A 23,203-nucleotide genomic window follows, 5' to 3' on the forward strand; every position below is an offset into this window, starting at 1 on the left:
ATTCCCGAAGGGGGCTTGGCATTCAGTATCAATGAAATCTGCCCCTGTGAAGAGGGCCTTGTCTGTAGAAATGGACATCCAACAAGAGAGTAAGTAATGTGTTCTATGTCATTTGCATTATTCTGTGTTTTTTGTGTTTTGGTATCACTTGTAAGGTCCTGACCTGCCACAAACCAGTGTTTGAGCCTTACCCTTATAAGCAGCAAAAATGAGAAGAAGAAACAACAGTTGAGATTTATGTGACCTTATTATTCTAACATATATAAATGGAAGAGCTTCATCAACGATAATATTTTGTTATCCAGTATGTAGCTCTCACTGAAATAAATAAAAAAAAAACTAAGTTACAATAGCCATGTTTTCAGAATTGGTCCCAGAGGCTTTAAATGAGCCCCATTCCCTTGGTACACTTTGAGTGTTGCAAAACATCTGTGTACAGGTATGGCCATTTGGGTATAGAACTGATCTGCATATCATGGGTGTGATAAAATCTTTTCTAGCCCTGCAAAACACTTGCCTTTGTAGAACAGTGGGCTATAGTATAAAAATTCTTATTTCTATATTTTCAAATATATCTTAAACAGTTAGTATGCTATAAGCCTAAACAAACTTGCACCTCCCCAATGTACTGAAATATGCTTTCTGGAAAACATCAGGTGAACATCATATGCAGAAGCATGTATGGATAACTTCTTACTCTTGTAACAGCTAGAGGTAGCAATGGATGAAATTCTACTCAAGTCTGAATCTCACAGCAGCTGTGGATGGCAGGTGGGAGGCTAGACTGACCTCTTTAACATCCTGATCTTACTTTGCACAAAAATCTAGGTGTCAGCTCTTGCATATTTAAGAAAGCACATGCTATCCTTTCCCTTTCTGCCATCAGTACCCTATATGTATTAAATGTAGTTAATTTTATCCAAACCGTATATATATTTTATATTTGGTATTGTAATCTTTTTTTTCTAGCTGCATTCCCTTTGTATTTCCTACTTTTATTGTAGTACTTGAGAATACTTTTTTACCCGGGTTATATCTACAAATGGTCCTTATTGATCAGTATAGTACCTTGGTAAATAAACTTAAATAAGTAAAATAATAGCATACCCCTTGAGTTAGCCATAAATTGCCATCAGTACCTAACACTATAGGTAGATAACATACACTTCAGGGATATCAGAAACCAGATAATTTCTAAATCAGTTCCTCTTCACTTGCTAAATAATTATTCATTTCTGTACTCATAGATTTGCTGGCCAAAATATCTATGATTTAATATAATAATGTTATTTTAAGAAAGACCGGACCTTACAGTAAGTAATAAATACAAGACGGAGTCAGTCTTACCCTAAATGAGTCTTTGCAACTCATTTACAGTAAAAGAAGTCTGTCTTTCTTTCCAGATAGTTGACTTAAATAGTTTTAAATTTCTGCTGCCATGCAACACCTGGTTCTCCAGTTCAGTTTCTGTCTGGGGTGCATTCTGGCAGGGTTTGTGTCCTATTTTTTTTTTTTTTTTGGCTGAAGGGGGTCCTGTCTGTTTCCTCTGATGTTTATTCATTTATGTTTGTTTTGTGCTTGTGGGAAACATTTTCTGAGACACGTCCATTTTCAGTGTGGAGTCAATAGAAAGAAAAGGAAAAATACCCATTACAGTAATTAAAAGCCAGAGTAAAGCACTTGTAAGAAATCAACAGTGCTATTCAAAAATGTAGTTACTAATATTAATTTGTACAGCATATGCATATTTACATAAATACTGGCATTGGCATTATGGTTAAGGTGTTTGCTTCACAGAAACAAGGTACACAGTTTGATTCTCAGCTTTGAAAAAAATTTTCTAGGCTTAAAATGGCCTGAAAGGGCAGCTAGCATAGTACTTACCTATGAACACAAGTTTCATAAGTTTTATTTAGCAGAGACAGACAGATGGAATCAGAATGGACAGAAGGATGACAGAGATAATAATGCTAATTAAGTATGGAGAGAGCAAGTGACACTGAGTGACAGTGTTGACAGAAAGATACACTGGGAGAGAATACCAGATGACAACCTAGATAGGTTAGGTTAGCTTGCACTGCACATTGGGTGAAGCCTGCAGACTAGTATTTCCTAAAGATATGGGAGGTAGGTGAATTGGATTTGGTCATAATTGCTCTTAGGTATGTGCAGTGTCTGTAAAGTGGGTATGTGTCCAATGATGGGCTGGCATCCCCTCCAGGACCGGTGCATGCCTTATATCCATTGCTTACTGGGTAACCTCTGTCTCTCTTGAATTGGATTAAGCAGAAATTGAAAATGAGTGAAATGACACCTAAAGGCATGTCTTTTTATAGCTTTGAAAATAAAGTTCTATTAACAAATGTATAATACATTTTCCAGGTTAGCTGACTACAAGCACACTGGACTCTAAATGTTTCCATTGCAGCAAGCACATTCTTACCTTTTAGGTGCAAAGGCAATGCTTAACTTCTCAGTCAGATTTTTAGTTTTTTGAAGAGTTCTGAATGGTTCACAAAACCATGTCAAAATTCACTCTTGTATTACAATAGTTACTTAAGAGTTAAGTATGTGGTTTTAGTTTGGTACCAGTTCTCACAGGTATTTTCCTTTGTTTAAAACATAGGTTCATAGGGAGGTACTAGACTATCTGCCTGAAGGCATTTATAAGCCTAGCCAGAATATCTTGGCTTTCGCCGCCCCCTTAGATTAGAGCCACTGAAGTGATAATGATGCCTGTAAATCTGTTCTAGTCCTGTGTGTTGATATAAACTATTTATAAGCAAAAAATACAGAAGTAAATTTGGACAGCATGGTTTTATAGATAGACCACATACATACGCATTCACAGCAACTCTTATTGTATGTGTTTCTATTTTTACTCTACTGGTTTTTGGCTATCATCATATCTTTGCTGTTTCAAACTTTATATAATTTATTTTCAGAAGGGTTATACAACATGTTTATTTCTCTTGCTGAAGAGATAAAGTATATGTATAGGTGGAAATTTTTGGACCAAAATGTCCACATTGTGTGCTTCTTGGCAGGTTGTTAGAATGACTCCTCACCAGTTACATAGCCATAAATGTGTCCACTCAGCCAAGGAGTGCATATAGTCTCAGGGTTAACGCATCTCTTCTTCTGACCATTATTTATCTTATGAAATATGTTTTACCCTGGCCTCAGGTCTCTTTCAGTGAAGAGGGCTTCATGCCTTGGTAGTATTTTAGCCAACTATTGACCCATATATACATATCCCAATGCCTGCCCTGACTTACATACATAGTAAAGACCAGAGCAATGCAAGCTTTGGCAGAACTAACTAATAGGCAGGCATTTGTATAGGTTTCTTCTGAGACAGTCTGCCGATTTGGAAAACCTGAATATACCTAGGCCCACAGGCTAATCTATTCCATTCTGAGCAGTACGCACATTGTGTTTCTCCATTTGTCAGCTGATCCACAAGTCCCGACAGTTTGATACTTCATTTGAGTGACTTCACGCTGGAATCTTAGCTGCTAGCCCTGTTGTCACCAGTCTTTGCACTGGCACAACATACATTAGCTAAAAGGACCCCAGTGAAGGCAGAGCTATAGCTAGGATTTTTTGAATTATAAATCAACATCCTGAGGCTGCTTCCCTGGGTGGTGGACAGAAATTCCTGACTTGTTCCCAGACGTTCTTGGTTGCTATTTCCTCTTAAAACTGCTGTTTCCTCTGCTGTTTAAACTAAATAATGAATTAAAAACACTGTGTTTATGTCAGTTATGATATTAAAAGCCTTTAGAATATGAAAAGCTTGTCTCATCCACATTTCCCCTAGCTCTAACTCTGAGGATAAAATCATCGATTACTCTTTTCTACAGAACAACCCCCGGTACAGTTTCTTAATGTGCAGCAACATTAATTCCTTCATTATTGGGCGATTTCTCTGTGTGTCATTTTGATTCAACTCTCAAACTGACAGCTGTAACTTCAAGGACTGTGGGTCTACATGGTATACACTTTTAAGTTTCCTTGGCTGTTTGGATTTTGAATAGTTTAACTCAATGAGCTTAGTCCTTGGCCAGTTAAATCTCTGGTTTCATAGGTAAAGCAATGAGCATGTATCACTTTGAACACATCTATCTTTCTTACTGACTCTCATTTACTATTTTAATTTCATTCTGGTGTATTAAGCTATAACAATTTGTGCTCTCACTTGTCACAGTGTTTCCCTTTGTAGTCCACAATATGTGAGGTATATGCCTGGCTACAGTCATCATTGTTTTGTCTTCTTCAGTAGCTCCTTTCACCTGGCATTGATCCGGCTACCAGTGCAGGTACCTTTAGCAATTCCTTCACAGTGGCTAATGTCCAGTGCCAGTGCCATATGGGCATGGAATGGGGGTGAGCTGATTTTAGGGGAGTAATACAGCACTTATAGATATCTGTGTACCTCTGATTCAGTGAGATGAAGAAGAAGAGATCCCCTTAAAACTGTACCCATTTGAAGACCTACTGTTCTGTAACAGCCTACTTATTGCAAGTAGATTCAAGCAATCAACACAGTGGGACCTTGTTTAGTGGACACCTGATATGGCACTTACACTGGAAAGGAGAAATTTGTCCAAGACAGTGGGTAAACCTTTCATTCTCTTTAGTGAACAAGAGTTATAGGATCATATGCCCAGGTTAACTGCAACAGATACAGGCAGATGGGCCAACAATTTTATGTTTCATAGCAGAGGAATGCAGTAATCCCCCAATATGACAGCAATGCAGTTTGAATTCAGATGAAAGTGTGAGGGATACAGTCCCCAATTCTCTGAGACTCCTGGCATCAAAAGCAAATGCACTACCTACTAAGGCAATGATAAACAATGCTGGACAAACTGCAGGGGGTTGTGAGTTGGGCTGAGACTGAGGAACTGAAGTGCGGCATGGTTGGAGGGTATGACAGATGGGACTGTGGGTGAGGGGTTCACCATCATGATTAAGGGAAGTGACTCTTCTGCTTGGCTTGTTTTAGACTTACCTGAAGGAAAACAGAACAGGATCAGCTTCTGTACAAATTAGGCAAAAAGTCCAACAGTGAAGGATGGTCAAGTCATAGAAAGGCTGTAGAACTGAGGAGAAAGACAGTCACTAAGGGTCAATGTAGAAAAAATACAAAGAACCACAATTAGGCCAGAACAACCCTGGTGTGAGGTGTTGGTTGGGGGGTATATCCAATGGTACCATGGCAAGAAAAGGAGTTGAAGGTTTGTATCTTGGATTTCTGACATGCTATTGCTTATAGCCTCTTTGAAATAGAAAGCCATCAGGATGACTTATCTAAAACACAGTTCAGTGAAAACACAAAACACAGAAACAGACCTTATATCATCTGCTTGAGCTGATGTTAACTCAAGTGGATGTAAAAGATCCCAAAGCAGCTATCAAAAAGAGTCGTGCAAATTCCCTAACGATGATGATGATCATCAATTCCCTTTTTTTCTACATGGCATTGATGTGTCGTATCAACTGCCACTGTCTCTCTCAATTCAATGTCACTCTTATGTTTTTTTTTACATTCATGCCTCACTGCAGCAGGTCTTCTCTCACACAATCCAGCCATCTCTTTGCTAGATGTCCGTATCTCCTCTTACTTTTCTTTATTTCTCCCAAATTTTCTTCACTATACTGTCTTCATTCTTGTACATGTGGCAGAACCACAGCAATTTGTTCTCTTTGGCTTTTTCTGCAATTGAAGTGACTTTGGCATCTGCTCTTATGTCCTCCTTTCTTCATCTGCCCCACAGTGTGCATCCTACCACCCATCTCTGGCTTTTCATCTTCATCACCTCTAGCTTCCTCAACTGCTCTATCTTTACTGCCCAGATTTCTGCACCATAAAGAAGTATTGGTTGGACCACTGTTTTGTACATTTTACTTTATAGGTTCTCTGGCATTCTTTTGTCACATGGTACCCCCAACAACATGTGCTACTTCACTGCAGCCCATCTAGCTTTGACCTCCTAATTTAGACTTCCCTTCTTAAGCACCACTTCCAGATACTTGAAGCTGTTAAACTGTCTCAATTTTCATCTCCTTCTGCTTTCCTATTTGATAACATGACAACTGTCTTGCCTGTGTTCAATTTCATCCCATGAGCTTTCCGTTTTACATGTAATTCCTTATCATTTGCTGAAGTTCTTGTTCAGAGTCTGTTAGTAATGCCACATTGCCTGCATACAGCAGCTTTGTTGAGATGACGCTCCAACCCACTTGCTAATGTAGTTCATCACCATTATGAACAGCAGTGGGCTCAGAGATGAAACACAGACACACACACACACACACACACACACACACACACACACACACACACACACACACACACACACACACAATCAGTGATGCCTGTCAGTCACCTGCTGTATCTTTTGCATTATTTTATATATTTATTTATTTATTTTACATTTCTTTACCGGGAAAGTCCGACTGTGCAGAACCCATTTTCAGCAGAGGCCTGGGTAGAAAAACTCCACAAAAAGTAACAGTACATACAACATTAGTAATAGTAAATACAGCATGACAATGACTATATACAACATAAGTTACAGTAGATGCAGCAAGTCTAACAGTAGATACAACATCAGATATGGAACTTATAGTGATATTATTAACATAGAACCTATGAGTATTAATATACATCTGTAAAAAGAAGATAATTCTTGATTTATTACACATTTAAGAATTAAAAGAAAAAAGAAAAATCATAATACAAGTAAGATCATTGTCCAACAGACAGGCTGAATGATTGATAGAGAGAGTACTTATGATAACAGGAGATCAAGTCAGGGGTGTTGCATGAGGAGAGCGAAGTGTCAGTTAGATAATTTTCAGAAAATCTTTAAATTGGTGTATGTTGTCAGTGGTTCTGATATTATCGGGGAGGGAGTTCCAGGTTTTTGAGATATAGGAAGAGTATAAAGAGTCTCCTGCAGTGTTATCAGTTTTAGAAACTTGTACTAAATATTTATTTGATGATTGTAGTGATAGAATGTTAGAGTAAGGTTGTAGTAAGCTTTGGAGAGCTGGAGTTTTTTCAGGGTTATAGAGTAATTTGTGGGTCATGCGTAATTGGTTGTATGCAACAAGCTGAGGTAGTTCAGGCCAGTAGAGTTTTTTTGAGGGCTAGACAGTGGTGTGACCTGTGTAATGATCCAGTAGCAAATTTGGCTGTCTTGTTATAGCATGTATTCAGTTTATCTAAATCTGTTTTTTTTTTTGAGGTTGATAAGGATGGGTGAAGTGTATAATAGAGTTGCTGGTAGGTGGGTTTTGGCTATGGCAGCTCTTGAGGAGTCTGTTAAAAATGTTTGGTTTATGGACTTTTTTAATTGTTTGTGATATATGCAAGTCAAGTTTTAGCTTATCATCTGCTATGACTCCCAGTAGTTTTGTGGATGGTCCAGGTGTAATTATTGTGTTGTCATTAGCTGCGACATGAAACTGTGGGGGAATCTAGTGGTCTGGTAGGTTGAAAGATCATAAGTTTTGTTTTTTGGGGGTTAAGAATAAGTTGGGAGTTAGCCAGGCATGATTCAATTCTGTAAAGGCCTGTTGTATTTTGTCCTGAAGTTGTTGCATGGTAGGGGCTGCACATATTAGTGTTGAATCCTCTGCATATTGGATAATGGTGGCACGTGAGGTGGCTGAGTTGAGGTTATTAGTGAAAATACTGAAGAGAATCAGTCTTGTAAATGTGTGAATATACTCCAACCATGACAACATAAAACATTTTTCTATACACTTAACGTGGAGTTTCTGGCATTTCAGATGAGAATACCTGCTCTGCTCCACTGGGCTGGCTTATGTATATACCTGCCTATATGGCTGGGACAATAAGCTATCCATCTAAAGTAACCGTTATTCTATATAAGCAACAGAGTGTAATATTTTATACTGCATGTTTCCTTATTCACATATCACATTTTTCAATGTTGTGATAACTACCAATATTACACCTGTATGGTACATAAGCTGGTACAATTTTTTCAATATTAGCCACTGGCAGAGAATCTGATTATGGCGGGATGGAATTTAGTGTCAATATCAAATATTTAACCACCCCCAGATGAGCTGGGCTGAGCATTTACTGGCTGGTTTGTTCATTTTTATTTGGGGAGTGGGAGACAAAGTAAGAAAAGTAACACAAGCAGAACGCTTGATATCTGAAGCATAAACAGGAGTACATGCAGGCCTCATACTCAACTGTCTGGGAAACTTAACTGAACAGTGTCTGTAATCAGAAGAACCCTGCCAGTGTGGGACATGCTGTGGTGGAAACTGCAAGCAAAGAAACATTGGCACATATGCATATGACTAAAGCATTCTCTGGTGTACCTAGGAGAGATGAGTGAAAAAAGGAAGGTAAATAAGAAAAATGAATCATATTTGTCCTAATAGCCTGTTTTGGGTTCGAAATGTAACAGCAACAATAAACCAAATCATGCAAAGATAAGTGTACTCCTTAAAAGTTACTGCTCGCACACACACCGACACGCACTCGAGGCATTGCTACAGATAGGGGATGTCATTTTCAAAGTATATTTTTCAACATTACTGAGTAATACAATTTCTGTTTTGTAATGAAATAATAAAATTATAATCTGTCTTTCTCTGTGTTTTGTTACAGGACAGAGTTTGATTACTTGTGGCATGACACCAGTGCCTGGAAGTGTCAGCCATCATCACAGAAATAGTTGTGCAGAAAGATTTTATCACTCGTCTGTATTTATTCTGTAAATAGATTAGATTGTACATATATATATATATAAAATCTGTATATTTTAACAATTAAAACAATCTTGTAAATGTGTGAATATGAATAAATATTTTGATTGTATGCTTTAAAATTGAGGCAATTTATCATATCAGTGTTATGTTCCAACACAAAACAAAAGAAATGCTAAAAGTTGAGTTAAGATATATATTTGTATTGTAATTTCTTGGCTCAAACAATATCTCTGCACTTCAGCATGTACTTGCCTAATTATATTAAACCTTTGAATATTCATCACAATGTATCTTTTTCGTTGGCATTGAGTGTTCATTTTTATAGCACATTTGTATAGTGCCTATACCAAAAGTATTTTTATAAAATAGACCAATTCCAAATCAATGTGAGTGCCTCTGTCTAGGAAATCATACCACCTCGATTGTTTTTGTGCAGGATATTGTAATGGCATTATGTAAACATACTGGAACATCATGACTGTAGCCCTATGGTGAGAAGAGCAGAATCTGGTACATTCTGAATTGGTCAAGTGGTATTTTATATCTGAAGTCTACCAGACAAACACAGGGCAAAATGTGTTTAAGTTGACTGGAAACTCTGTCTGTTTATTCAGTATCTTATAGATGCCTGAGGGGAGATGTATGTTGTGCCATTAAGGACCCAATATATCTCCACAAATCAAATAGTCCCAAAAATATCAGAAACAGGGATCTAAATTTTCATCAACATATAAAAAAAACACTGTGGAGATAGGTAGATTTGTTATGCAGTGTGTTCCTACCTGTGGAGTAGACTCCTGCTGCAAATCAAGCAGCTTGCTAGGTTATTTTCCTTCAAAAGGAAATTGGATGATTGGATGGGTATTCACAAATTTAGCCCTGGCTTGGCTGTCCTATGTATAGTATAAGGGTGAGTGCTGGCAAGGTGTGAATGGTCACAAGACTGTTACTCTGTACATTTGTATTTCTTATGCTCCCATGAAGTAACAGTACAAGTGAACAAAGCACCACGTTTCTTAAAAGCATAGCCTCCAGACTGTCACCTTACAAATACAGAATTATTTAAACTGTGAACAGTTTGTTTATAGCCCGGACCTACATTTTCAGAAGAGTAGGAAATGTTAAATTGTAATCACTGGCACATACTGTTCTGCTACATAATGGCAGATTTTAAGAGATGGAGAATAATTCTGAAGCAAAAATCAGAGTTAGCCCTGGATGTTGAGAGGTATGTTTAAAACATAAATCTGCAAAAATCAAATACCTTTGTTTTCAAGTAGCACCATTTTTGCTGGGACTCTACATGAAAGACAGTTTTTTAGCAGATCTTCCTCATTATTTAAAAAGTGCATAACCACATTACTTCAATGTCCCACTGCCCCCTGCTTGTGGTACTATGTGTGACAGTGTAGAATCAGTACTGTGGTGCAAACTGGATGGCCTATAAATTTTGCACCCTGTTGCTGCATGCTGAGGACCTGAAAATTAAAAGCATGCTTCACTGCGGCAGTGCACTGCCCTCTTCTGGCAATTTGAATACACTGCACCTCAGTAGAAAACCTCCTTTAATTTTTCATACCAGATGCCATACTTATTAGAAACTTATATTGTAACAAATGAGACATTAGTATTGATATCCCGCTCTCCAGCATTATGATAATGTCATTTAATACTTTGTCTTTCTTGCAGTACTTCAGTATAGTAGAAGCAGTACACTGCAGGAGAACAGCAAGTGCTTTGATAATATAGTATCTTTACAAGAGTACCAACTGAAGACATTTATTTCATTTTATGATCATCACATGTTGTTTAAACATTTAACATATATACTGAAATCAAGCTTTACTTCACTGATAGGTCATTCTTTACAGGTACTATGCAGAGTACAGTAATGTAGTCAGAAACGAGGTGCGCAAATTATGTTATTTAGAAAGTCTTCTGGAAACTAGTTGTTGCTAGGATGTACATGATATGCTATAATACTTCATGTTAGAAATTACAAAATGAAATCACTGCATTAGTATAGCACCCCCAGAGGTGCACAAAGGGTATGGGATATCATAAGAAAGGTATCCTGAAAATTTTCTGCAAATCAGATATGTTGTAAGAAAGAATGAACTGTAGAAGCAAATGCTTAGGAACAATTTTCCCTTGGTATCTGGTAGAGAACCCTCCTTAGCTCCACTGCCTCTCTGTTTGCAACACTGTTGCGCATTGCTATCTAGCGAGCAACTCAGTTGTGCATTCTGAGGTGCTGACGCAGTCTTCCACCCTTAGCCCTCCACACAATAGCTACCTGTGTTAATCCCACAAACAAACCCTGGTCCATTTAGCCCATCCCCACTAATTACTACAATATACACCTGCCGTAATGGATGGACATTTCTCTAGCCAAACAGATTGACATGGGCATCCTGAGGCAATGTACTAATTGCCTCATGTACTCTGACAGCCACTTGCTCCTAAAGCAAACAAACACAGCATGTGAGAGATGTAACTACACCATGAAATTAGAATCAGTCCTCTCACATAACAATATACAAGACATACAACAGGTTGTCAGCACACACCACTCCCGTCTCACACAAAATGAGGTCAAGACTCATAAATCCACATATGCAGAGGTACTCACTAAGAGCCTACCAAAAGACCAGAGTTCTCACAAGTGCAAACAACATACGCATACTGGTACACGAACAGGACCCCACCACTACACATAACACACACATCAGTGTCTCAATAATTAAGCCCGTAAGGCAAAACACCTCAAAATCAAATGTTCTGGTCATAAGCGACTCAATAGTGAGACACACAGATGTCCCCTTCACCAGTTTGGACAAGGAGAAGGTCATGGTCAGCTGCCTATCAATTGCCAAGATTCATCAATGCACTCAGGTTGCTTAGCAACATATATCTCGATGACTCTGTCACATAACATGTTGGTGTGAATGACTTGAGACATACCTCTGTGGACTATATGAAGAAAGACATAACCAAACTCTCAGATCATGTGTCCCAGGCAGGTATGTCCCTAGTCCTAAGCAGCATTCTACCTTTACATAGAATGATGCCACAATACAGACAAAAAAATCTGATTGATTTCAGTAATTGGCTTAGCTTCTGGTGTCACTCCAGGGGGATCCAGTATCTGTCTGCCTGGGAAGACATGGTCGACAGTCCATACTGCTTTGCCAGATCGGGCCTTCACCTGTCTCCTCAAGGCTTTCAGATACTGGCAAAGATGCTTGCCTCCCCCACAGTGCCTTTTTTAGGCAATGTCAAAACAACAAAACTTAGAATGTAAAGAAATCCACTAGAGACAAACTCAAGGTCATGCTGCTTAATGCTAGGAGTCTAAACAGTAAACTGCACTCCCTGGAAGCACTCCTCACCTTGGAAGGTGCTGATGTTTGTGGAGTCACTGAGACTTGGTTCAAAGCCACTGAGAGCCCCCGGCCATACAAGACTACAATGCCTTTCACATGTTCAGACCCTAAAACAAGCATGAAAGAACCAGAGGTGGAGCTGTATCCATCTTCATTAAATCCAAATACACCTCGAGACTGGTGAAACAGTATGACTCTCTTGAGCTACTCCAGATCCAATTAACTACAGGTAAAATACCCCTCCACATCATCGCTAGCTACAGGTCCCCTACCACGAACCAGGAGGAGTCACTCAGTATACAGCCAAACACCCTGCAACTATCCTTCCATCGATTGAGAGACTTACATGAGCACAAACATGATTGCTACAAGATGTCTGGACTTTTTTATTTTAAATGCCCTGGAACAGTTGGTCTGCACCCCGACAAGGGGCTCAAATGTCCTGGACCTAGTGCTCACCAACATGGGGGGGGGTCATTGCATTACCCCCTGTGCCTTGCCCTGTCTGGTAAGATCAGACCATAAATCTGTATCTTTTGAAGTAAAGATCAAACTTGACATCCCCACAGGAGTAAAAAACAAACGTCTCCAAAGCAAACTATTACCTATCAACCAAAGGTATAAAAAGTTTCAAAGCCCTTGCCAACATAGCCAACAATGACTCCTATGCAGAGAAGTTATTGTTGCCCTATGCAGCCACTTAAACAAATGCATTGACTTGGCTTTACCCAACAGGAACAAAACCAGGTCTTCTCTAAAAAACAAGCCAGCCTGGTGGACTGTAAGTATAAATAAGTTATACAATAAAAGAAAGAAACTGACATGTGAGAACAGGAGCGAATACCCTCCACAGCTTGAACAAGCAAATCAGATATCTTGTTAAGTCCTCTAAGGCTAGCTCTGAGTCTAAATTAGCATTATTAGCTAAAGATAATCATAAGGCATTCTTTAGATATGTCTGAAATCTAAAAGGGAATGCCCAGCTGTGTGCAGACTTATAGTGGACGGTACCACTCACACCGAACCTAAGGAAATTGCCAACCTGCTAGCTGACAGATTTGGCAATAACTTCACCCCCCTGCCCCACCAGACATACCCCAAAGCATTCCTGACACCAATCCTCTACCAAGTATCTTCAAATAACAGGTCATACAAGCACCCTCCAAGGCCAAAAATATGGCTTTTATGGGACCAGATAATATCCCAGACTGCTTACTAAACAATCTGAAACAAGATCTAGTGGAACCACTCAGCACTCTCTTTAACCATAGCCTGAGAACTGTCTTTGTCCCGGCAGAGTGGAGAACAGCAACAGTAATCCTCTAAACAAAGGGGGTCCATCAACTGACCCTGGGAACTATCAACCCATAAGCCTAACCAACCTTATCTGCAAGGTCATGGAAGGAATCACCATGGACCTTATCCACAAGGATATAGGTGACCTTCAAACCCTTGATCTGATCCAGTTTGGTTTCATCAAGGGTAGACCTTGCTTATTAAACCTAGTGGACTTCATTGAGAATGTCACTAAAGCCCTGGATGAGGGCAAAACAGTACATACCGCCTATCATGCTTTAGCCAAGGCCTTTGACACAATCTCCCATTCAGGTATCATAGAGAAACTCTCCCACCTGGGGATTAGCCCATACATTACTAGATTGGTAGCAAATTGGCTCACTGGCAGAAGGCACACTGTCAAAGTTGGGGAGTCCACCCACCAATGGATGAGCGAGGTACCACAATTATCTGTGCTGGACCCTCTACTGTTTGAAATCTATTTCTCTGAAGTCCAGGTGAAGGTAGATGATCTGTGGCTTACCAGGTTTGCAGATGACTGTAAACTGGGCTCAATCACAGAGTCCCCCAACAATGTTAACATATTACAGAAAGGGCTGACACATACAAATGATTGATGCCAAACTCATGGACTACAAATAATGCAAAAAAACTGCTTCATTACCCCCTTTGGCAAAGAAGCAGCCCTTGCTAATTATGACATAGATAGCACCCCTCTAAGCTCAAACTCAATGATGCGAGACTTGGGAACACAGGTTGGTAGCAATCTAAACTTCGATCATCATGTGTCCATAGTGATAAGTAAAGCAGTCTACACTGCACATCTCATAAATAAGGGCATCATGTCCAAGACCGGGGAGGTTACAGCTCCACTGTACTCAACCCTTATCAAACCACTAATTGCCTAGTAACCTGCTATGAACACATGAGCCTATGAATGAATGAAAAGGTGCAGTGCATTCTAGCTATTTTAGTAAAAAATGGCTTAGCCAGCAGAAATAGATGTACAGCCTAAAGACTTGCTTAGCACAGAGCATCTGCCCCTCTCCTTTCCAGTCATCATCCTTCCAACACCTATCTCATGCAGGCTTAAGATCCAACTGCTCTGCAAGTGATAACTTTAGGGATTTCCTCTTCTGATATCCCTAGCTGAGTACATTTATGAAATCTGTGCAGCACCTGTGTTCACAGATAGACACTTGCCTGACTCTCACACAGTTCAAATCTTGATCCCAGGGTACATTACTGGAAAGCTCCCATGTCTGGTTTCTGTACTGAATAAACATTAAGTACTTCTGTGGTTATTGCCCCTAGAGGACATCTCTTTGAATGCAACACTGTTGACTTAAATTGAAAAGCAGAACTATTACTCTAGAACTGCAATGCAGGGAACTGTGCCCTCGTACCCCCTGTATTTACTGTTACTCCACAACTGCGATGCAGGGAGCTGTGCCATTATACCCCTGTACTTACTGTTACTCCACAACTGCCATGCAGGAGGCTGTGCCCTCGTACCCCCTGTATTTACTGTTACTCCACAACTGCCATGCAGGGGGCTGAGCCTTTGTACCCATGTATTTACTGTTACTCCACAACTGCCATAGAGGGGACTGTGCCATTGTAATCCCCCTACTTACTGTTACAACACAACTGCCATGCAGGGAGCTATGCCCTTGTACCCCCTGTACTTACTGTTACTCCAGAACTGGCATGCAGAGGGCTCTGCCCTTGTACCCCTGTACTTACAGTTACTCCACAACTACCATGTAGGGGGCTGAGCCTTTGTACCTCCTGTACTTACTGTTATGTTACACCACAACTGCAATGCAGGGAGCTGTGCCCTTGTATCCCTTTTACTTACTGTTACTCCACAACTGCCTTGCAGGGGACTGTGCCTTTGTACCCCCTGTACTTACTGTTACTCCACAACTGCCATGCAGAGGGCTGTGCCCTTGTACCCCTCTACGTACTGTTACACCACAACTGTCATACAGGGGGCTGTTCCCTTGTACCCCCTCTAATTACAGTTACTCTACAACTACCATGCAGGGGCTGAGTGCTTGTACCCCCTGTACTTACTGTTACTCCACAATTGTCAGGTAGGGGGCTGTACCCCCTCTACTTACTCTTACTAGAGAACTGCCATGCAGGGCGCTGTGACCTTGTACGCCTGCACTTACTGTTACTCCATAACTACCATACAGGGAGCTGTGCCATTGTACTCCCCCTCTACTTACTGTTACTCCACAACTGTCAGACAGGGGGCTCTGCCCTTGCACCCCCTCTGCTTACTGTTACTAGACAACTGCCATGCAGGGGGCTGTTCCCTTGTACCCCCTCTAATTACTGTTACTCTACAACTACCATGCAGGGGGCTGTGCCCTTGTACCCCCTGTACTTACTTTTACTCCACAACTGCCATGCATGGTGCTGTGCCCTTGTACCCCCTCTAATTACTGTTACTCTACAACTGCCATGCAGGGGGCTGTGCAATTGTACCCCCTCTACTTATTGTTACTCCACAACTGCCATTCAGGGGGCTATGTCTTTGTACCCCCTCTACTTAATACAAACAATGTAATTGCACTTCAGAAAAGAGGAGAAAGCAATTTAAAGATACTGATTCAGTCATCTTGTTTTATCCTGAAGTTCTATTCAGAATTCTTAGGTTTATCAAGCTATCTGACTTTTCTGGTCAACAGATCCCAAGCTAGGCTGCATACACTGATATTGGTGGCACTATCTGGGACAGAAGCATAATATGAAACATTGTTACAAATGTCAGTTCATGACCTAGCCACCCACAGAGGACAATGACAGATCCTCAAGGTCTACAGCACAGCCAAGAAGATGATGGCTCAGGTAGGTGGTGAGAAGAAGGACCCTGCCATGATCCTTGGTCAGTACTGGATAGTTGGTAGAAGATGAGCAATCAGGAAGCCAGACATCTGTGTATAAGATGGTCTTGTGCTCCTCATCAGTCATCCCTGAATATGGCACTGCCTGACAATATGAAACAGCGTGAAAAGTACACCCCAGCAACCACTTTAGGGTGTACCCTCAGGTGTCAGCACCAACTTTCCTGCACTATTTCATCTAAAGCTTAGTCTCACCTGGACATCTCGTGCAGACTGATCCACCCTGAGGTCTTTCCTGAACTCAGCTTGTAAGACTGTTTTTTATCAGAGTTTAGCCAGATACTCTTCAGTTTTGGTTATTCCTGCCTGGAGAGTAAATAGATGGTATTTTTTATTTAATTTATTCATTTGTTAATTAGGAAAATGAGCTGGTCATTATGGACCATTTTCAGTCACAACACAGGCCACAATGGGAAGGGAAAATATGGGATATACTGACACTTTAATGTAACCACTCAACCAGCATGTTTTGGTGATGTAGAGGAAAGCCAGAGTAGCTAGAAACAATTTATGCAAAGGGAGAACATGTAGAGTCCACAGAGACAGTGAACAGTGATCAGGACAGAACTTTGGACCCCTGAGCTACAAGGTAGAGATATTTACTACCTAGCCACTGTTCTGCTCACAGCTGCTGTGCTGACCAGGTTATGTGTCTGGCATACTGGGTGAGAACACAGTGAAGAGTGCAAGCTCATACAATCCCATGCCCTTTGAACCTGTTGGTGGCCATGACAGAGTTCCATGTGCAAAATCTGTGGATTTGGGTGCTTCAATGAATGGTGAGGAACACATGGCTGCAGTCACTGTATACTGACCATCATCACTCGGAGTGTGATCCCTGCCACTGGCCTGTAGACTGGTGGATGACTCACCACCAGCCTCAGTATGGGTTTTCACTTACAGCAACAGAATCCATCACTAGTCTTGAAGGCGGATGCTGTATTGGGAAGCAGAAAGCTCAGCTTGGTTATTTAGGGTGCATATCAGTAAGACAATGGGCAGAGTTCTCTCCATTAAAGCTGTGGAAGGGAAACTCTTGAGACAATATTGCCACTTGTTCAGATCAGACAATTACAATGAAGCACATAAATGAAATAATATACATCTAACACTGGGCTACAACAAGAGACATCATCCATTCAGGGCCCAGGGAAGTAAATGTGCTTGTGAATACCCTGAACTGCAGCTCTTGCTGTGTCCTTGTACTGGAGATTCATGAACTGTATCTGGTCAAGATCTTCTGACAACAGGGCAGTCTGGAGACTGACATGTTTACTACAGAGGATAATGTGGTCATTCCTGGTTTTCATTCAATTTAGGGCGACAAGGGGTGTATAGTGGGCATGTACCCCCTACCACAGCAAAGAAAATTCTTGAATGCTGAATGCATTTTCACTGCTTTTTCTGATCCCATGCTTTATCACAGAATTCAGAGATGAAAAAACAAAATTCATCTCATTGTCCAGTGTTGGCTGAGAAAAGTGTGGGTTCAGGCTCTGTGGTCACTGGCTCTGCAACAAGCTACTGCAGTACAAATCAAGGAAGTCCTCTTTGGTTGAGATAACAGCTAATGTAATCTCAGGGTCTGGCTCCTTGCTTAGATCCCTTGCTCCTGCTGAATTTACTGGCCAGATTCTAAGACATGAAGGCTGCCGAGAAGCATTCCATTGATCAGACTTAGACGATGTTCTCTGTATGAATGGAGGTTTATCCTATGCTGTCTCAGTTAGTTGGTCCTAATTTTTACTTCAGGCACCTCTGTGACTTCAGACTCAGTTATTCTATGGTCAAGATGTATGAAACAAATCCTCCAGGTGTCTGTATCTGACTGACTGGAGCTGCCACATCTCATGGTTTCTCTCTTCTGTTCACTTTTCATGATAAACTTTTCTCAGTTTCAGCACTGGAATTTATTACACAGTGAACAGTAAAATCCATGGAGGTATCATCATAAATAATGTCACATATTAATGAAACTCTCTAGGATGACAGTGCTGATTAACTGAAACAAACTGAAACTTCTGTAACCGACGATTGCAAACTGAATACTCAAACATCTGTAACTCTTTAACGAATTGAACTGAACTGAACTTACTTCTGTAACTGACTTCTGTCTTGAAACTATCTGTCTTCATACCAAAACTCTCTACATTTTCTTTGGTCAGTTTTACATGCCTACTTAATCTTGGTTCCCAAGCCTTGTACAATCTAAATAAGATTAATTATTTCTGGTGCCTAATCTGCAAATGTCTCCTGTCTGTTTTTGTCTCTGCAAGGTCTTTCTAACACTCAGCAAAATGTTTATCAGTGTTTACTTTGGAAGTTTTTCACTGAAATATTCCCTTCTACTAAAACTGCATTTACTAAAAATGTGACATGTAAAATGAAGATATAGGTCTGCTTTTAAATGGCTGCATTTCTAAGCCTGTACAAAGAGAATATTGTATTTAGGATCTAGTCTGACAAAACTATATTTATGCAACATAAACTGCATTTATAAAGCATTTATTCTTGCAATGTACCCTTTGGGTACCTTTTAACATCATGACCTAGCGGACAGTAAAATTGTGCCCAGGACTATCTGGTTAAAGAGTTCCTCAAAGGAGCCTGTATCCTTGCCAGCCTATGAAGAAACATTATCCTCCTTGGGACCTGGGAATTCAACTTCACAAATGAACATTTTACTTTTATTAATTCAATGAAGATAGCCTGCTGCCTTCTTCAAACCAGTTGGTTTTGATTGTCTTCAAGTCTGCTGTTGAATCTTCAAAATGTATTTGAAGGAACCCTACTTGTCTTTTCATAAAAGACTAAACGCCCCTTTAGTAGTATATATTTTCTTCCAAAGATATTATCAGAAATATTCTTTAATGTCTATTCATCTTTCTGTATGCTTATTTAGTAGTATGAATGGCTCAACAAGTAGCAAACCCACCACTGGTGCTGGAAGGCCAGAAAGATGTGTGTTCTATTGTCATGATAGGTGACCAGATTGCTGACACTGCAGTGCAGTGTTGTGGGGTGCTGCATTCCTGAGTGTGCCATCCTGCAGATGGGACATTAAATCGAGATTCCATCTGCTTGAATTGGTGGTAGTTCAAGTGGCTGTAAAAGAACCCATTGAAAAGAGTAGGGGTCCTTTATTTCAGACAGCATAAAAATATTTACAGGCACATATACACATTTCTGTTTTTTACTATTGATCAGTTTGCTTTAACATTCTCATTGTTATTCTTCCATAACTGACCCCACTCCTTCTTCCACAACCATAATCTGAATTTTTTGCAATTTACATCTGCCAAAACTCATTTCCCATTAAACAACATTTCATTCAGTCCTTCATTCCAAGGAACCCATATTACATAAAATAAATTCTTATCTACTCTTCTCAAATATTGTTTCTTCTTATTCCTATAATTTCCATACATAATCATATTCATATCTATATTGTCATTGCCATTAATATTCTCAATAATATTTTCTTCACACATTTTCCAGACTTTCACTACTCTTTTATATTTCATACAAACATGGTCTGTTGTCTGTATAAACAGACACACTGTTATATCTTTCTTTTTATATGGTATATTCCCCTTTACTGGTAAGATATTTATTACCAATCCACATAGGAAGTCCTGACACATTGCTATTTTGGTACACCACATTCCCTTACTTTAATGGCTTTAATCCCTTCTTCTGGTAAATGTTCCCATGATTTACATAATAATATTGATTCATCACATTATTATACCACATCCCTCTATGTATTTCTCTAGAGTATGAATTTTTATTTTCCATGTTAGTATTCTTTCTTGATAATTTTTAATTTATTCATTTACAGATTCATTTTCTCTTTCTTATTCTCATCTGCCAGAATGTTTTTTACTTATATTTAAACATTGTCACTATTAATTTCTCATTATTTTCCTTTACCTACTTTAATACTCTATACAAGTTTGAAGAAGCAGAATAAACAACTGGGTTTAGTAACCCCAATCCCCTTTCATCTTCACTCATATACAACACTTCTTTTTACTAGGTTTTATCTTGTAATCCCATATGAAAGAAAACACCAACTGCATAATTTCCTTTTCATATTTTTCTGGGATCACATAAGCATTTGAGATATACACTACATATGCACTATCTGTTCAATTAATACTGTATTTACCAGACAACATTTTCCTGAAGGCTAATCTAGAAGTCCTCCACAGAAGACATATTTCTTCATTTCTTTTATCAGACCCTACAAAATAAAACAAAACGTTGGTGTACGACAATAATTCAACAATAGTACACAATAAATATATTGTTCAGGTGGAAAATAAACATATATGCACTTTACAAAACCTGGTACACTCAGAACCACTTTAAAACACAACACTTTTATTAAACATAAAAAATAAAAGAGTAAAACACATCCCAAAATATCCAAAGTAGCCCCAGAAGGAGTGAAATCAATCCAATAAGCTTGCCCTTGGTGGAAGGTAACCGGAATGAATGAACCACCGCTAAATAAAATAAAATCTTCTTTTTAATAAAAATACAGGTGAGCGCTTTCACAGTGACAACCACAGCTTCATCAGACAGTAATCAAACATACGTAAATACACAGTTTAAAATTTAATCAACCATTCATACAAATACATAGGTTCAGAGGTAGGTACTAGGCTATAAGCCAAAGGGCCTAGGTAAGCCTAGCCAATGAGGTTCCCTGACTTACGCCACCCATGAAAGTTATTTTACTGTGCCACTGTCCAGCAGAGACACAGAAGTGATCCCCCGGGGTGTATTTCCTATTTCCCATCCACTCATCAAGATTTTTCTTGAAGAGCGCTAATGAAGAACTTTGCTTGACATAAATGGGTAGTCTGTTTCAGAGTATGGGAAGTCTCTGGGACAGGAATCTATCCCTCCAGCATGTCCTGTTTATTGTGGTAACAAGGTTTCGGTCCCTAGAGCGTGTAGCTCAGAGGGATTGGCATTTCTTTAGGTGTAGCATGTCCAACAGCTCTGGGTTTGACATAGCTTTATATGTTAGGCAGAGATCACCTCAGAGTAGGTGATATGCTACAGAGTAAAGCAGTAGTTTTTTGAGACGGTCAGTCTAGGGCATCTGTTTGAGGCCAGTAATCCTCTTTGTGAGGTACTTCTGCGGCCTTTCCAGCTGCTGCAGATGTCTTCTGAAGTACATTCCAAAAGGGGCGTTGTACTCTATAATGGGTCTAATGAGTGTCGAGTAGAGGGGAACAATGGCCTCTTTTTTCCTGGATGCGAACCCTTTTATGATAAGGTGTGCCCCATAGAAGGACTTCCTAACTACTGTGGTGATATGACTATCAAAGGTCAGACAAATGTCCACCTGGGTCCCAAGGTCTCTTATCACACATTTGGTGTTACGTAGACTGCTGTCTATGTAGTAGTTCATGGGTACAGAGTTTTTACCAAAGTGGATGACAATGCACTTTTTGGCATTGAGCTTGAGGCCATGGCTCTGACACCAGGCATCTGTCTCAGCGAGATCCTTTTGTAGGATTTCCACATCATTTGGGGACGCGACTATGGCTCCTAGTTTGCAGTCATCTGAGAACTTTGTTAGCCAGAGGCCTTCTGTGTTAGCCTGTACTTCAGAGAAGTAGATACCAAACAGGAGAGGTCCCAGGACTGAACCCTGTGGTACTCCACTTGTCACTGGTTTGAGGTCAGATTTGGAGTGTGCAACTTTTACAGTGTGGATTCTGTCAGTGAGCCAGTTGGCAACCCATCTTGTGACATAGGGATTTTTACCTAGTTTAGTGAGTTTAGCTATAATTCCAGAATAGGGGATGGTGGCGAAAGCCTTGGCGAGGTCAAGATAGGCTGTGTGAACCACCTTACCCTCATCTACGGCTTTGGTGACTGCCTCAAAGACATCGTTCAGGTACAGGAGGCATGATCTGCCTTTCACGAAACCGAACTGGGTGGGGTCCAGAGTTTGAAGGTTACCAATGTCTTTGTTTATGAGTTCCATGATGATACGTTCCATAGCCTTACAGACCAGGCTCATCAGGCTAATAGGGAGATAGTTCCCGGGATCAGTGGTGGCTCCTCCTTTGTGGAGTGGGTTAACTGTTGCTGTGCACCATTCAGTGGGCACAAAGCCTGACATGAAGCTATGATTGAACATGGTGCTTAGGTGGGGAGCCAGTTCGTTCTATAGTTCATGTGAAACGCAGTCTGGAATGTTGCCCGGTCCCATGGATGCTGTGTTTTTCGCTTTAGAGAGTGCTGCTTTTACCTGCGTAGTTGTGATTACAGGGACTCTGCATTCTTCCTGTACAGATATGGGCCCTTTAGGAGGAAAGAGGGGGGTAAAGTTAGCACTGAACCTATCTGCCAGGATGTTGGCAATATCAGTTGGCTCTGTAATTTTCATGCCGTTGTGCTGTAACTCAGAGCAGATCTGGGTGTTGCCATTGAGATTCTTGACATAACTATAGAAGGCTTTGTGGTTGTCCCTAGAATCAGTGGCTATTTTGTTTTTGTAGATAGCTTTGGAGGATCTTATAAGGGATCTCAGCTTCTTACTGAGGCTGACCAGGGAGCTCCTCCACTCATGGGATTTTACTCTCTTTTGCAACAGTTTCTTCCTTCTGTTGTACAGTTTGTTTATGGCAGAGGACCACCAGATTGGCTTCCTTTTTTTGGAGGATAGCATCTTGGTTCTGTTTGGGATAGCACGATACATGCACTTGTGTAAGTGCTTATAGAGTGCATTTGTGTAGGATTTATCAGTCATAACTGTATTGTCCATCTGCATGGGTGTCATGAAGTTCATCACTTCTGTCTTAAGAAGCA

At 40.2% G+C, this 23,203-nt stretch overlaps 1 protein-coding gene across 1 annotated transcript in view; it reads left to right on the forward strand.

Annotated features, from left to right (window-relative positions):
• Positions 1–9,056, forward strand: part of LOC122788413 (dickkopf-related protein 3-like) — a 16,266-nt gene extending 7,210 nt beyond the window's left edge. Inside the window, exons 3-4 of the mRNA XM_044055484.1 lie at positions 1–89; positions 8,666–9,056. The exon at positions 1–89 is cut by the window's left edge and continues 107 nt beyond it. Of these exons, the coding sequence (XP_043911419.1) occupies positions 1–89; positions 8,666–8,732 (156 nt within the window). The 3' untranslated portion in view covers positions 8,733–9,056. The remainder of the gene's footprint in view (positions 90–8,665) is intronic.
• Positions 9,057–23,203: the final 14,147 nt, after the last annotated feature.

The sequence above is a fragment of the Protopterus annectens genome, chromosome 13.part0 (assembly GCF_019279795.1).
Source record: "Protopterus annectens isolate FY-2018-M chromosome 13.part0, PAN1.0, whole genome shotgun sequence".
Lineage (NCBI taxonomy): Eukaryota > Metazoa > Chordata > Ceratodontiformes > Protopteridae > Protopterus > Protopterus annectens.